Below are 17,171 nucleotides of genomic sequence, written 5' to 3'. Positions count from 1 at the left end.
CATGTAAAATACCCAGATTGACTCTTTTAACTGCCACCAGTATTTATTTATTTTTTTCCCCCCTTCTTACTTAGTTTGTTGCTTTTGTTTCTGTCAAAGAAATATATCTGATCCCCCCCAAGCTCAAGGAGATGCCAGATTATTTATTTAGGAAAGACATGAGGTAATTCTTTAAGTGAAATGTTGGCAAAAAAAACCTTCCAACTTGGAGCTCAAAGGCTAAATGATTTTTACTTGACGCAGATAGTCTTCCTAACCATAGATGTTCATTACACACACCAGTGTGAAACCTTTTGAACATCAACAGTTTTTTTTTTTGAAGATGTGAAAGAAGAATTGCCAGTGCTTGCTCAAAGGGAATCGCTCTTTTTTTCTTTGTTAATTGATCTGAGATTGTCTTTCTTAATTTGTGTAAAGGGAATTGAATTTAACCAGAAACTTTGCGGCATTAAAGAAATATGTATTCAGCAGTCAAATCCGTATTTTCTTCAAATTTATCAGCACAAATCTTTCTTGTCTACTGTTTTTCCAGCCCAAGAGTGAAAAGTTTCTGTTTAGTGTTCTTCAAAGCAAGATTATGTATAATCTCAAGGTACATCTGAGATGTGAGCAATGTGTGAGCAAGACTCATACCTGTATATAATAACACCAGCCCCACAGTGACAAATGATTTAACCCTCACCTGCTGCACAGCAGAGTGGTCAAACAACATTTCTGACATGATCTCATTGCCGTCGTCTCTCCCTCATGGTGTAAAGCTCTGTGAAAACATTAAATTCTGTCACCATTCTGCAAAAATGGCTACTTCATCCTGCAAGTTGTCCAACTAGCTAGAGACCCCATTCAGTCTAATTCAAAACAAGCAACACTGGTGATGTCCTGGAGGTCAGTGACCTCTAACACATTCTTAAACCTCAGCTTCTCAATATACTCCTTGAGTATCTGTTCATTTATGTTCAAACATCTTAAAAGGCCTGCAAACAAAGTAAACGCCAGCATATCTTGACACCATCTGCTGTTGCCGTGTGAACAAAGGGGAAATTGATGTATACTCCTACTGAGGAGATAAAGATGACAAGTCATAAATGTCTTTCCCATTCACGGAAAAATTCTCAGAAAACATTGTGCTTGTTTTTTCTTTTTCTTTTTTTTAATATTAAGATAATGTAATCATTTGATTTGAAATACAGCTGTTAATTATCCTGCAAGTTCCTCACCATGCAAACATGCAAAAGCTCTATTACATGTTTGATAAAAACAATCAGAAAATCGTGGTAGGAAGGAATTTGGACAGGGAGGCCTCTCCTCAGCCTGACTAAATGTTTTCATTTAATTTGTCCTTCTCCATTTGTACATATTATTTACCGATGTTAATATGTAAAATCAAACAAACTTAACTCTTTCAGCATCTGGATTTATGGAGATTACCATCTTACTTAAACTAAAATCTCCTTGTGCCTCTCTTTGTTGCAAAGGGACATGCAGTTAACAAAACTTTAATTTACAGTTCATATCATTAGTAGTTTGATTCCAGGCAACTTTACATTTGACTCGCTGTTAGCTGAAAACACGTATCTTCCTGACAGTTTTTAGCAAGCTAATCATGTTGCATGGAAACTCCCATTATATCTTATTCTAGATATCTCATTAAAAAGCACACAAAATGAGTATGTACATGCCGCACTGGCTGTAGATAAAACAAATATTTGACCAAATGTAATTAAGTAAATGTAAACAGTTTTATTGGCAAGCATCCACATGGAAGCAGTAGAAACAAATAATAAAAAGTAGAATACAATAAAGAACATCTGCAACACTCCAGGAGGAAGGATGTGAGTCAGTATCCTGTAAGATCTCTTGTTTAGTCCTTTGTTTAGACAAGCTGAACCTGTCACCACCTGACATCTGGAAGAGTCTCTGTGTGTGGGTGCGTGTATGTGTGTGTGTCTATATGTGCTGCTGTCAGCAGTCTGAATGCACAAGTGTATGTGTCTCACTGTGTGTGTTCATGTGTGGCCAATACGGGCATCAGTACTGTAGTCTAGACTGATGCCATAGTGTGTGTGTTTTGTAGTGAGTGTGGGTGTGTGACTCAGTGTGTCTACCAGCTGACTGTTTATGTCATTAGAGAAACTATCATCTCTTTCCTTTGTTACAGCTTGTGGTGTGTGACTCAGAGCAGATGACATTGACGATAATAACAGTAACTGTGGTGTTGTATTGGTGATTGTTGGGGTGAAGATAATAGATTGAATTACTCACTCCTGTATGAATGTTTATACAGCCAAAACAAAACCAGGCGTCTGCAGCGAAGACTCATCTGTTGATCCTGTTGTTTGTAGAGGAATCAGAACTCTCCCTCCAGATGAAATCATTGTGATTTTGTACATTTGTTTTTTTTTTTTTTGCCTAGTTTAATTTCTGATTGTACTTGTAAATTTGGACTTTTCTATTGTGGAGAGGCATGCTGATTTTAATGCACATTCAACAGGGTGGCCAAAGATGATAAATAAAATATACACTGCCTGGCCAAAAAAAAAAAAAGTACACACTCTAAAACTTTGTTAGACAGCCTTTAGCTTTGATTACAACAGCATTTGCTGTAGCATTTTTTTCCAATCAGCATTCACATTGTCACAACTTTTATTTCCATCCAGTCTTGCATTAATTTTTCACCCAGATCTTGTAGTGATGATCGGAGAGTCCTACCAGTGCACCATCCCTTCTCCAGCACATCCCAAAGATTCTCAATGGGGTTCAGGTCTGGACTCTGTGGTGGCCAATCCATGTGTGAAAATGATGTCTTATCCTCTCTGAACCACTCTTTTACAAATTGAACCCAATGAATCCTGGGATTGTCAACTTGGAATATGCCATCAGGGAGGAGAAAATCCATTTCTGGAATAACCTGCTCATTCAGTATATTCAGGTAATCAGCTGACTTCATTTTTTGGACACATAATGTTGCTGAACCCAGACCTGACCAACTGCACCACAGATCATAGCACTTCCCCCAAAAGGCTTGTGCAGTAGGCACTAGGCATGATGGCTACATCGTTCCGTCTGCTTCTTTTTACCCTGATGCTCCCATCACTCTGGAACAGGATAAATCTGAACTCATCAGACCACATGACCTTCTTCCATTGCTCCAGAGTTCAATCTTTATTCTCCCTAGCAAACTGAAACTTTTTTCTCCAGTTAGCCTCACTGATTAGTTTTCTCATGTCTTCACAGCTGTTCAATCCCTTGAGTTGCCTTCACATTGTGCATATGCAAATGCTCTTACTTTCACTATTAAACAAAGCCCTTAGTTCTACTGTTGTTTTTCTTGTGTACGATTTCAACAAACGTTCAAGTGATCACTGATCATGACCTTTTTTGGCCAGGCAGTGTATTCAACACTTCACAACATCTGACTTCACAGTTGATTAGACAACGGCATACTGAGAAATCTGTCTGTTTCCGCTGTCATGGAGTTATGGTTTCCAGGAAGTATGGTGGTCAGTGTTGCCAAATACAGAAATAGGGGAAGCTCTCTAGTTTAGACTGTGATGTAAATATTGTAGAGACTTTGTTGCCTCAGTTAACAGTGAGTATGTTACTACATGTTGTTTATTTGGTGACAAGAAGAGCTTCATCCATTTATGTAGGTGCTTCATGAGCAAACACAGAATAAATACCCTGGTGATGCTTCATGGCACCATGTTTGAGTCCGTTTCACTGTCTTCTGTAACTTGGTGCAATCAGCCTTTCTTTCATCTATTTCATATGAAATATTAAGTATCAGATTACAGCTGTTAGGATGAAATATTGAAATGTCTTTGATTTTTATAAAGTTAAATGTAATTTTCATTTTAAGACCAGAAAAAAATCCTTTAGAAGAAAAAAAAAAAAAAAAAAAAATCAAATTTGGTAGCTGTAGTACTTCCATCACTGAATCTTTGCAACTACAAAAACAAACAGTTGTAGCATTTGTTCTTCACTTAAAAAATTAACCTTGTGAATGTTTAAACATGTTTTTTAAACTGGATGTTTCAGCAGGCTGACTCTCTAATCCAAGTGACCCATTCAGGGATGATCAACCATCAACTTGTGTATAGGTAGTGCTATGATGCTAGAGTCTTCGCTTATCTACAGCCACCTTGAAAAAAATGGCCGGCTTTGAGCATTGTGTATTCTTCTGTCAGCTCAGCTTTGCATTCTTCCCCCTTTTCTCTTCCTCACTGGACAGAGTGGCTTATCCCATTGCAGCTGGTGTCCAATTCAGTTTTCGGGATTTGGTCTTAGCCCTTGAAATCGCTCAACTTGTCTGATGTGCTCTAGCTCCACAAAGGGCAAGCTGGTGGTGAGATCATTGTCTGCCAGAGGAACACATTTAATGGTCTCAGTAGAAAGGCATAGACAGCTTGCAATTTTATGTGAGGTATGTGGGGTTTGGTTTTCTCCAGGCTAGATATTGTCCCATCAGGTCTTGTGTTTCAGTGACACCCGCTGTCTGGACCTGGATAGTCACCAGTGAGCAAAAATGGATAAGAAAACCAAGAGAAAGAATGATTGCATGTTGTCTGGGCTGCTTTTCAGTGTGGCCTAACATTTCTATTTTACTAACTTGTTTACCAAGAACAGCAAGAAAGAAGAGCTAATTGGTATGTCTCAATGAGACTGCAGTAAATTTTCTAGCAGCATTGTAAAAGGAGGGCTGTGTTAATTGGTCTGTAGAGGCTGAAATGGCTATAAAATATGATATGCTGTGAACAAAAAGCTGGCAATCTCTTAATTTCAGAGTCACAATGAATCATTAAGAATTATTAACTCTTAAGAATGGGCAATAACAAATAAATAAAATCATCTGAAATCCTGGCCATCCTTTCCGACAAACCATTAATTTACTTTACCTCACTTTTGATGTCTAAGATCAATTACAATATGTTAGAATATTACATTCAATACATCTTGATTAGATCCAAAGTTATGTAAACATACCAACTCTTTTTGTTTTAATCTACTTGTCTAAGCTTATGGCCATTTTGAGTTGAAATTTCCATGCCACATTCCAGCTGTGAAAAGGATCATCACTTTAGTCATATTGTTCGGGTAAGGCAGCATATAAGATCTTTGAGGAATTTGTCAGAATCAGAAAAAGATGCCTCGAGGGAAGATTTTTAAAGCCCTTTTGTACTTCTCTAGTATCCAGATATCAGTACTGACGTAAAAGGCTTCATTCTGCAGTCAGTGGAGCCTTTTTGTTCTTTTCTACCTCTTTGCTCCACTTAGTTCTCTCACCCTCTACTTTCTCTCCCACAGGCTTAATGAGAAGAACTCGTTTTTCATCTGTTGTGCATTTTCTTACCCAAGAGCAGATGGAAGAAAGTCCTATAATTTCAGACCTCATTAAGTACTGTTAAACACCATTAAAAAAGAGAAAGAGACTGATATTATAACCACACCTGTTGTCATGAACTGGAGAGCACGTGTTTTTTTTTAAGGCTTTTTTGTGTGTATATGTACTGAGTATGTGTAAAAGACATGATTGAAATTAATCAACTCCACACAGCAAGCACTAACTTCTCAAAAAAAAATGGATTTCGTCAGCTGCAAGTTTGAGTGAAGGAGTCACTGCAGTTTGAGAATAAGTGAATGGTATTTGACTGCCATCAGCAGAAGGGAATATAAGGCTTTAAAAGGGGAGCTGAGCAGCTGCAGTGGCTCATTCAGAATGGGAATCATTATAGAAAAGATTTAATTGTGCAGGCATGCTCTGTCTTGGACTCAGATATGAGCCAGAAAAATGGAAAATAAAAATCAAACAGATGGAGGAGGGCCAGCCCTTATTTGGATCTTCTGTTTGACTCGCATAACAGCGAAGTGGTCTGGTTTGAAATGAATCCTGAAGTAGCATGGGCTCAATCTTCTTCGGTTTTTCTCCAGCTTTTGAGGTTATTGTGCAGAGTTGGCTTGTGTTGATGCAAAACAGAAACGTGACCTAAGGGAATTCACACACATGAACGCACTTATTCTGTAATGACTGAAAGAACTACTCCCCATATATTTTCCCCTATATGTACAGCTCTGTATCTAGGCACAGAATTTAGATTCTCTTCTGACACTTTGTCCTTGTGATGGATAAAAAAAGATAATAATCTGCTAAACATGATGTTTTTAAATAAAAGATTGACATTTGTTTTAAACTGTAATATTATAGAAAGTCAAATGCAAATTCATGACCCACAAATCAGCAAATTGGCTGCATAACTGCATTTTATTAAAAAAATATAGTGTTTTGCTTAAAGTAAACATGAAAGAATCATGAACTGTGCAGTGGAGATGGGTTTACTGGATGTGTATAACTGAAAAGGAGACGATAATTGAGGCTCTTTTTATCTCGTTTCATGTTTTCTCACGCAAAAAGAAAACACAAGCAGTTCGTGCTGATAAACCACTGCTTGTGTGGTTTCTAAGAGGCATCTTCATACGTGTTGTATGCGTTCATATTTAAGGAGGTGTGTTGTCGCTGCAGGTAAGCCCAAGGCTGTAGCTACAATGCTATGCCTCAAAGCATTAAAAAAAGATATTTAACCTATCAGTTTTACACTAAGGTGCACAATTCCATTTTAAAATGATCTTGTGCACTTAATAATCAGGTATTTGATATATGGTAGAGAATTCCAACATAGCTAGAACCTAAATGCATCATCACATCTATATATGTTCTTGCTACTATCTATATCAAAATTCCTTTCTCACAAAGAGTTGCTTTATATTTTGCAACAAAAAGGTACACTCATATAGCATGTGTTCATGCTCTCAAAGGTCTGTGTCTAATCTGAAAATCTACAATTTTCAATTTCACAACTTAGCCCTGTTGATGGATGGCCCTCTACAAGCAACACCAGACTTGGCTGTCATCATTTGACTGCAGCAGACTGGATCTTTTCAGTCCATTGATTTCCATTGCACCAATACATTTGAACCAGTTGTTTTTCATCCCTTTTAATCTAATCTGAGTCTGTGGTAGATTATTCTTCTGCATAACTGGATTACATCATCGCTGCAGGTCAATTGAGGTCTCTCCCACATCAGACTTGTCTCCTTTGTGTTTTGCTTGTCATCTCTACAGGTTGGCGGTTTGCTTGTTACACCACCTCATGGTGATTTTGACCCACAATAGCTCCTATGTGTGATTACCAATGCCACCACACACATGCCAGTTATGTGTAGCTTGGGATAAGTCATTTAGTCATCCAGGCCATGCAGAACATTCAGAGCGTTCGCTTTATCTCAGCCTCTTCGTTCCAGTGCCCTTTCTCTGTTTTACTTCCCTCAAAACATGAGTACATGATGGGTTTAACATGGTTATTAAGTCTACAGTGGTTCACAGTTTTAATTTTACATGTAAAGCTTGCTGTTTTGCTGTTTGGAAAGTTTCCCAGGTTTGTAGCTTCAGCTGCTGAAGTCCTTTCAACTGAAACTGGTGGTGGGGAGGTTGTTAATCTGCCTGTTGCTACAGAGATGAAGCATGACTCATAAACACATTTTGAATTCTTTTGATTGTTTATATAAGTTGATTTTTATTTTTTATATATTACATTTTAATGCATAGAAAAGCTGTTACCTTGAGCAGGTCTGCCTTAAAAAAAAAAAAAAAAAAAAAAAAGATTTTGATCTCAGCAGGACACCATGGTTACATAAAGGTAAAATAAATAAAAAAGCCTTAACAAATTAACTAAAAGATGAAAAGACGCCTGAGTGTGTTTGGGCTTATGGCATGTTTGTATTTTGCTGCTTTTGTTCCACTCTGGCAGCAGAGATGGCCAACTGTGCCAGCTCATTAGAATAGGAAGACAAACTGTAATCTTTTCATTGAGCCTCCTGCTGTCTGTGCAACAAACAATAACGCTTTCATTTGCATACTTTTTAATAAAATAACAAGTTGTCCATATTTTTTTAAGATTATTTTTGCTATCATGGACTGTTGAAAGTGAAGAAGCAGACAGGAAATAGGGGGTAATAGAGATGGGTGTGACATGCAACGCAGAGCCTCAGTTTAAATCATTGCCAAAACTAACCTCCAGTGGATTATACTGTTGTTAAACAGACTTGTGGTCATTATTTTTGCAACTCTGTTCATTTGCTGCTTCTTTTTGCTGCTGTCCCATGTTTGTGACTGTAGACTTACCGGGGATGTTGTGATTGAAAAGTTTCCGTTTTGACTGAGTACTAAAACATTTGTGGTATCCCCACATCCTTCCTCTAAAACATGACAAACTATCTCACCGTTCTTTTTCTGGTAAGTGACATTATAAACAAAACCAGTGTCAGGTAAAGAAACATGAGTTTTGCAGTTGGCCTGACATAATTAGTTATTCAGTATTGTTCATGTAGATATATACGTTTGTTTATGAAGCACCTGATAAGACAAATTTATACTGGTAAACTTGTAGAAACAAGAAGGTTATTAACTGTTAGTAAATTTTGGGATTGTATCTATAGGACTCTAAATATTACCACTAAAAATAGTAGATGCTTTATTATGACCAAAACACACCAAATGTGTTTCCAGTTCATTTTAAATGTCAAAATATGTTTAATTTTATGTTGCTTTTGTCAAATCCCTTATTCTATACTAAATATCACGTTCTTTTTTTCCTCTCCAGTCAAGTACATGCGTGAGGCCACACCGTATGTCAAAAAAGGCTCCCCTGTATCAGAGATCAGCTGGGAGACACCTCCTCCTGAGTCCCCACGCCCCAGCAGCCCTCCTATCACCTTATCCCCCTCCTCTTCTTCTGACCCTCCGAGTCCTCCTATTCAGTCCTTCCTGCCTCTGAATGGTGACAGAAGGTGCATACCACTGAAGATGTGTTACATAACACGAGCAATGACCACACCAGATCCTGAGAACAGGTATGTGGGGGTTCATATTCCTCTCTTTTTTTCTATCATTTCTTTCTTTCTTTCTTTCTTTCTTTCTTTCTTTCTTTCTTTCTTTCTTTCTTTCTTTCTTTCTTTCTTTCTTTCTTTCTTTCTTTCTTTCTTTCTTTCTTTCTTTCTTTCTTTCTTTCTTTCTTTCTTTCTTTCTTTCTTTCTTTCTTTCTTGACATTCCCAATCATGGCATGTGAAAACAAAAAGGAAATATAAGGAACTCAGTACTGATGATAAAAATGAGCATGCTGAACAATTACTAAGGACTTCCGATCCTAGAGTCAAGATAAGAACAATAAGAAAAATTAGTCCATTAAAGATCCAAATTGGTAGACCCAACTTTTTGTTGGCTTTTATGGACCCATAAGAGCAGTCTGAACCATCACATATACCTAAGTTATTTTCCCACCTTTCACAATACGTTTGTCAGCTGTCACTTCCAGGGCCTCCTTTAAGTGTGAGGGCTGTGGTTTTTGGTCCAATCATTACGCTTGAGTCAGACAGGGTTACCTTCAGTATGAGGTATGTCAGTGTGAAAGGCCAGATTTAACTCTGTACTGAAAGGACTTTCCTCTTGTTTATTTCTTGCAGTCTGACAGAATATTCACCCTTTTGAAATGATCAGAGTCTCATCAGATCTCTCTGTTATAACAATTTAAAACTGAACAATTCACTGCCAACAGAATAATTCATCAATCTACAGAATTATGAAGCTTTGTGACATTAAAGTGGCATACAGTATTCACATATTCACTTTTTCTTCCACCTTAAAAGTTACTGGAATTAACATGCAAAGTTCTTCCAGGATTTACATCTGTTGCAGACAGGGTTTGAAATTATGCATTTTCTGGAATTTCAGGACAAGAAAGATGCTGAACATTGTCAGCATTCTCCTTTAAACTGAAAATGAAATATTAAATAATGCATTCTACGATTAATATACTGGATCTGGAAAGATAACTTCTTTTTATACCTTTGAACAACAAAGCAAAGGTACAATGATAATCATACACTGGATTTTAGGTCAGTGTGGGAAATGTTTGTCATGTAAATCTAAGCTGAACTAGATGTCTTTGCTTTGCTGTCCTCTAGTAAATATTCAACTGATAAACAACCAGAATATGGTTACTTTAAACTTTAATATCTGTTTGTTGGGTTGCACTCTTTGTTTGCTATCCTCAGAGATCACTCAAAAGTGTGTTTTCTCAGACTTTCTTTTTTTTTTTTTTGCCATTATTTCATAAAAAAAACTGACGTTTGAAATAGTGCTCGGATAATTCTCAGCCATTGTGGGGAGGCAGGGTGGTGTCAGGCTAATGGGTTGGTAAGTTGACAGTGGCCCGGTCAAACAGCATGGGGTCCGCACAGTAATTTATTATCTCTTTTTCCACCCATTTGTGATATCTAAGTGCACTCTGTGTACCAGTCTCTTCTGTCCTTGGTGTTTCCTTTACCACGTTGTTTCCTTTCCTACATGCAATACTTTCTCATCATTGCTCTGTCTTGTCTGTTTTTTAGCCTTTTGTGCTTGGTTGTGTTTTTCTGCCCCTTATGACTGCTTACTGTCTTCTCTTTCATCATCTCTCTGTGTTCCCAGAGACAGATGTGCTTCTCTTCCTATGAGCTCCACTCTTCATTTATTTTATTTTCCTTCTACTACAATTCTGTGTGTCTCCTTATCATTCTGCCCCTTCATCTGCATGCTCCTCTCTATGAAACCTCACTAAACTTGATAGCTACACATCATGAAGGCAGCATCAAAGGGAAGTTGCAATAGTGAGCAGCGATCTTAAAATCCCTCTGTGTGTTTTTACATGGTTCAGCACTCGGACTGTGAAGCACATACAGTACAAACAATCAATAAACAAACAATCAATAAAATAAAAATATTGTATATAATATGGTATTACAGATGGGGGTTGAAACTGACCTCCTTAGTATTCTTTCTCATTCATATAAAAACGAAGCCACTGAGGCTTTATTAAACATCTATTACAGGTAAACAACTAGTTTCCATCATGTCCCTAAAAACAATGGGTGCAAATGGGTAATTTTCCAGTGAGTCCTCTTGCGGTCATCATCTTAATGTAAAGCTTGTAAATTTTCACAATCTTCATAAATAAGGAGGATAAAGTGGTTTATGGTGGATTATGTTCACAGCTGCGACAAATCAGCTATATGTCCGAAATCAGCTTTTCTTGCCATAATAATGCCAAATTCATTTTTTAGATGGCATGAGTAATAACTAATATAACAAACAACTGATAATAACAGATTAATATTTTTCCATTGTGTTCTTTTTGACAGCCCTGTTTTTTTTCACATTGGTGTCAGTGTTTCCCTAATGGTGACTCAACAACCATGACATGAAAACATGACAAGGTATATCTTGCCCTGGTCACGACCAGGTAATGGTGAAGTAATGGTACACCACTTGAGGACTTGTTGTCCTGAACACTAAGAAAACCCTGTTGATTGCTTTAGAAATAAACTACTCAAGTGTTGCTAATAGCAGAGTTGTTTTACGCAGCATCTGTCTCATCAAATGCTCAACTTACCTCATATAAAGTAGCATTTCAGAGTTTTCCGGTCTAAAAAACCCCCACTATAGCAGAGGAATTAATAGGCTTCTTCCCTTTGTCACTGATATGGTTTTAACTATAATTAATGAATAGCCGCCAATAAACTAAGGACTGCTTCTCTGCCAAACAATACTGCTTCACGGCCCATTTCTTTGTACGTTTCATTTTAAGTGTTGGGTGCATGTGGTAGTGGATGGGGAGGGGGTATTGACATTTTTGTTGCCAATGAAAAGGCGGCTCTGTAGAATAAGTTGGTGAACCACTGCATTAAAACAAGAGTCGTTGGGGTTTTGCATTAAAACATGGAATTTATTTGTTGCATCATGTTTGTACTGGAGCCTGGAGTTGCTGAACCCCACCAGTGACTCCGGAGTGCAACTTGAACCCAGAGTGATTTCACCATCATGCATTTCCATATACTATGCAGACCAGGAAAGTTTCATCTTCAGTTTTTTTAGCATAAGGTGCCCTTCATCAGTTTCATTCTTTGGAGCTTCGTTGGAGTGTGGTAATATCTGTGTGTCATTTTTGGCTTCAAGTTGGCATTTTTCTTTTGGTATTTTCACATTGTCTGTGGTTTTTGAGACCTAAGAGGATCTGTGGCCACAATGCCTCATTGCCTCATTGTGGTTGTTAATCGCTTCCCAGGGTTCCAGCTTCGGCCACCTAAGACGATCATGTGATGGATATGCTGTATGAGTTTTCAGCATGGATTGTTTCCTGCTTATCAAGCACTATGTACTCGAAACAACCTTTCCAAGTGCCCACAGACTGGTAAAACCTTTAGCGAAATCTCGGTTGGATTATTAAACCATTTAAGAGCAGCTGAGTTGAAAATTCACTTTGAGTCAGTTACATAAGGAGCTAAGGTTGGTATCTCATGTAGGAAGACAGTGATGGTTTGAGGTGCGCGTTATCACTGTGTGGATTCATAAAGCCTGATAGCAAATTCACTGGTAGAGATAAAGACTTTGGCCAAATTTACCTTAACAAGCAGGTTTTTATGAAGTTGTTTTCTTATCCACACCAGGATCAGCCAAGACAAATCCCCCACCAGTAAATGCTCCGTAAATATTTAAATAGGAGGAAACCAAAGTTGAAATGTTCTATTTTGTGTTCAGTCCATGAAAAGGTGCTCATGTTTATGTTTTTATCTATATGTTTCTCAGACTTTCTGTCCCATAATAATAAAGTAAAATATAAGATTGCGAAGCATGACTATAAGCAAACAGTTTTTTTTTTTTTTTTTTTTACTGATTTAGGTTTCTGGGATAATGTTGTTTTAGAGACTTTATGTTAAGTGTTGAATAAAAGTGGTTTATGTTCCTTTACTAGACTCCATTCAGAGTTTCTTCACTGAGGAGTTTTCCTTCATTTTAACAGATGTTGTTTAACCACATTTAAATCTTAGCAGAGATACAGAAGAGTGGGATAAGAGGAAAGGCAGGGTAGGTACAGTGATGAAAATGGTCAGTAAAAGGGCAATATAAAGGAGCAAGTGGAAGAGTTTCAATTTAGGATACAAATGGTCTTGATTCCCAGTAATTTATTATATTCAAGAAATCTGCAACATGCTGTGTTGAATCTTAGATGTAATTATCCAAATAACAAACCCAGAATGGGGTTTTAAATCAAACCAACTTATTTGATGCATACACCCCAACATTATTAATAAAAAACTGTCTTGAGGCAATTTTAAAATTCAACAATCTTACCAAACTTTATTCTTTTTCTAAAATGTCATAAGAATATTGGATAGGAAAAAACACCCAGTGGTGTCATTTTTTTAACCTGGTAAAATCACCAATAATAATAATACAATAAGCCAAGGATTTTTTTAAAAATCCTTCTTTCTCACATTTCTATGTATTAAAAACAAGATTATGAGCTTTACTGTTATTGTGATGCTTCTTAAAAGAATCGTACCACCACCTTTTTATGGCACTGTTGTGCATAAAGAGTTGGTCGATGAATATCAGTAATATTTTTACATATTTGCTGTATGTAGAGATAATCCCATTAGGACAACAACCCTGCATAAAAAAGTTTATGTTGAACTCAATCAGTCTGCAGAATGGCGATTATCTGGATTCTCAGTTCTTGGACTGATTCTTCAAGTTATACGTGTCTGCACTGTACTCAACAAAAGTCCCTCTACACCTCATTTAGAAAAAGGCAAATAAACTTTTTTTTGCTAAAAACAAAAAAATGAACAAAAGAAACATTTAAAGATCCTCCTTATTCATATGTGCGTCTGGGTCTGAAGATTCCTCCTTTCTCTCTCTGCTTTCTCTTGGCATGGCCTTAATCAGCCTGCCTTTTACAGGAACCAGTTCTATGTTTAACCCATGGTAGCACCTGGAGCGAATCTGCTGTAGATGGTCTTTCCTACCTCTAAGGGTGGTCTAGAGAAGCAGATTTATGACATTTTCAAAGTATCTAATGCATGTGTTAGTGAATCAGAAGCTGCAAAATAAGCTTTTTTGTTAAGTTAAAACCACCAATTGAAGGAGCACCTGGACAGTGGACCATGTTTCATCCTCCAATTGATCAACAGCCATTTATTTATTTGACTGTTGCCCCATTTTATTCACTATATAGCAGCTAATGCTGAATTCTTTCAGACAAAATCTTCAGTTTTACCTTGATGGTTTTGCATTAAAGCAGCTACACAGATTAGAAAAATGGAAATTTCAGATGTTTCATGGAAAAAAGCTTTAATGGTGTATGCTTCTGTTTGAGATTCATTTACAATATTTTCTGCCACAACTCCCTGTGTAAACATGCTTAATTTTCCAAAACTCAGCATAAGGCACATGCTTATATGTCTTCTAAGTCTCTGACTCAGGAATAATTGATAGTTTTTGTTCCAGAAATAATTGTTATCACTTTGCAGCCTAATTCTCAGATCATTATTTTTTCTTCCTCTAAAAAAGTGCAGCAGGTTGCATTTCTTTTAGCAAGTCTGTTAAACTTACACAGCCTACTACTTTATGCTCTACTATGAAACAACAGTTCACTGTTTTATGCATTGTAGGCGTCCTTATGTACCTTTTTAAAATTCATATTTACTGAGCACACACAATCAAAACACCATTCAGAGAGACTGAGAAGCGTTTGCTTTTTCTCCCAAGGCCAGAAACACTCCCATATGATATAAGCAGATTAGTTATGGAAATTTCCTGGGAGAAAGCATTGCATCATCTGGCCCACACAAAATGCGTGAGCAAAGCCGTTTTCATGTTTTCAGATGACTTGAATTAACTCGAATTTCAAGGCACTTTGTTTCATTGTTCTGACCGAATGCCCATTAGGAAGCAAATGGGACAAACAGAGCATCTGTTGAAGCTAAAACTGATTTGGGTAACATTTGGTATCTAGAGCTGTTATTTGAAACCAAATTGTGGTTGCTGGACATGGCTGGCAGAGCATTTTAGGTATTAAAATTAAAATTTTTTCATTCATGATTCTAAAACTTTTCTTATCTTTTCCTCCAGACAGCTAGAGCTTCACTCTCCTGATGCCCGACACACCATAGTGCTTCGGTGTCCAGACCAACCATCTGCCCTGTCCTGGTTCTCTGCCATGCACTCTGTCACATCAACACTGGCACAGGTCTGTGTTTAATGTGAGCCATTATACAGAAAGCTCTCACCATCACTGTAGTTTTATATGTGCCCGTGGTCATTATTCAGTTCCTCAGAACTGCTTTGAATGATCATCTAGCCTTAAAACTGTCACCCCACCACAGCAGGCGATGGCAGAGGTCATCCAGAACACATCCAGGACAGGAATTGCTGGCAGCAAAGTGATACGACATCTGGGATGGCTGGCAGGGAAGGTAGGAGTGTGTGTATGTGTGTGTGCATGCATATGCTTACACAGTAAGACTGTTGTCTTTATTTGGAAACAAATACAGATTCCAATGAAAGGGAATCATTAAAAGTAAAGGCTTTAAGGTTTAATAAAAGGATTTTCATAAGACAAGGCAAGGGGTGAGACAAGTCATGGGCATTAAAATTCTTGTAACATCCTCTGAAATGATGAGCAGCCTCTCACTTTGACCTGTTGGAATGTGGAGTTGAACCATCCAGCTACCTCCACATCTAATGATGCGTTCGATTTGTACTCTGAAGTCAGATTTTCCGGGTTCCCAGTCCAACTCAGAAAGTCGGGGCAAACTCAACCCCGACTTCTCCAAATAAAGATGGCTGCCCAACAAGTCAGTGGTTTATCCCTGCGTAAACTTTATCTGCACTAAATAAAAACAAGTTCCACGCACAAGATTTGTCACACACAAGTTCTTTTGAGACTATATCAAAAGAACTACTCTTTTTGACATATAATAAAACACATTCACAATTTTTCTAATGTGAAGTCATGGTTTGTCTTCGATGTGGTTCATATTCTTCTGTGACAGTTTCCATATACTGGTTCAATAAATGTATGTAAAGAGAAAGCATGAGCAAAAAGAAAGAGTTTCATGGAGGCATACATATGGATTTTGCGAATTTTCCAGCTTTGTCAACAAGAACGTTCTTTGCTGGGATGTGACGTCATTCCCAGATCCGCCTTCCGAGTCAAATCGAGCGCACCATATGTTCTTTGCGCTGTTGCCACTAATCACTAACCAGTTAAGCTGGTTTTGGAGGAGGAGTTGGATGTGGGCTGGTGGTCTAACAGCTGCTTACAGTAAAAGCTTGCACATTTCTCATCCTTCCAGTTGGTTGCCTTGTTTATTATTTAGTTGTACCTCAAAACTGTGAAACATATAGGCTATACTTGACATTGTGTTTAGTTTCTGTGTTATTCATCATAATTTATTTTTAGCAGCATCTTGATCTTACATATGTTAGTTTTGAAAGATGTATTTTTCTACATTGTCATAGCTTGTACAGCTTTGTCTAATGTCCTCTTGAAATACACTGTGTGTTGTTTGTGGGCAAAAATTGAGACATCTTTGACTGAGCTAGACACCACTGTGCTGCCCAAACATTTCAAAACAGTGACACGCAAAGGCACAAAAAGCCACCCATTACCGAGAAGTGGGAAGCTTGGTTATGAAACTCACTGGTTTATTACATGTTTTACTTGTTGTTTACTTGTTGCAAAAACTGTACTTTTTTATTTCCCTGGTGATTTACTTGTCAGAAATGTGTAGGCTAAGTCTGTGTGGGGTGTAAGCGGTGGTACAGGAGCTGTGGTCAGAGGGTGATTGAATATTTAATATACCATGAAAAAGTCTGTTTATGTATGAATGTGTGTGTACTTGTTGTTGCGTGCACATTTATTATTATCCTGCCATATACACACAGGCCCATATTTGTGAAATTCACAAAGGCAAACTCACACACAGCCAAAGCTTCACTCTCTTTCTTATTCAGTCAAACACCTGTTCAAACACCACACACACACACACACACACACACACACACACACACACACACACACACACACACACACACACACATAGCCTATAACCATATCTGTCTTATTAAGTCCTTGCAAATTTGCCATTATGTGATCCTCCAAATGCAGTATAATACTGTTACTTAGCAACTTATTCTCATTATGTTAAAAAGATGACCCTCGACCCTCTGAATCCCTCCGTGTGATTGGTTGAGTCAGAACTTCAAAGAGCAGCTTAGGATTCCATAGCTCAGCTG

The 17,171-nt window shown here is 37.7% G+C and overlaps 1 protein-coding gene across 3 annotated transcripts in view; it reads left to right on the top strand.

The window, feature by feature from the left end:
• The window catches only part of sntb1 (syntrophin, basic 1), a 35,039-nt gene that overhangs the window by 4,160 nt on the left and 13,708 nt on the right, over window positions 1-17,171 (top strand). For 2 of the 3 annotated variants that reach the window (XM_041988112.1, XM_041988111.1), the window contains exons 2-4: window positions 8,655-8,904; window positions 15,003-15,120; window positions 15,257-15,346. In XM_041988112.1, the coding sequence (XP_041844046.1) occupies window positions 8,655-8,904; window positions 15,003-15,120; window positions 15,257-15,346 (458 nt within the window). The remainder of the gene's footprint in view (window positions 1-8,654; window positions 8,905-15,002; window positions 15,121-15,256; window positions 15,347-17,171) is intronic. The other variant, XM_041988113.1, reaches the window with a different exon arrangement.

Source organism: Melanotaenia boesemani, chromosome 6, assembly GCF_017639745.1.
Source record: "Melanotaenia boesemani isolate fMelBoe1 chromosome 6, fMelBoe1.pri, whole genome shotgun sequence".
Classification (NCBI taxonomy): Eukaryota; Metazoa; Chordata; class Actinopteri; order Atheriniformes; family Melanotaeniidae; genus Melanotaenia; species Melanotaenia boesemani.
The sequence above is the reverse complement of the archived record's forward strand: the minus strand, read 5'-3'. Positions and strand labels throughout refer to the sequence as shown.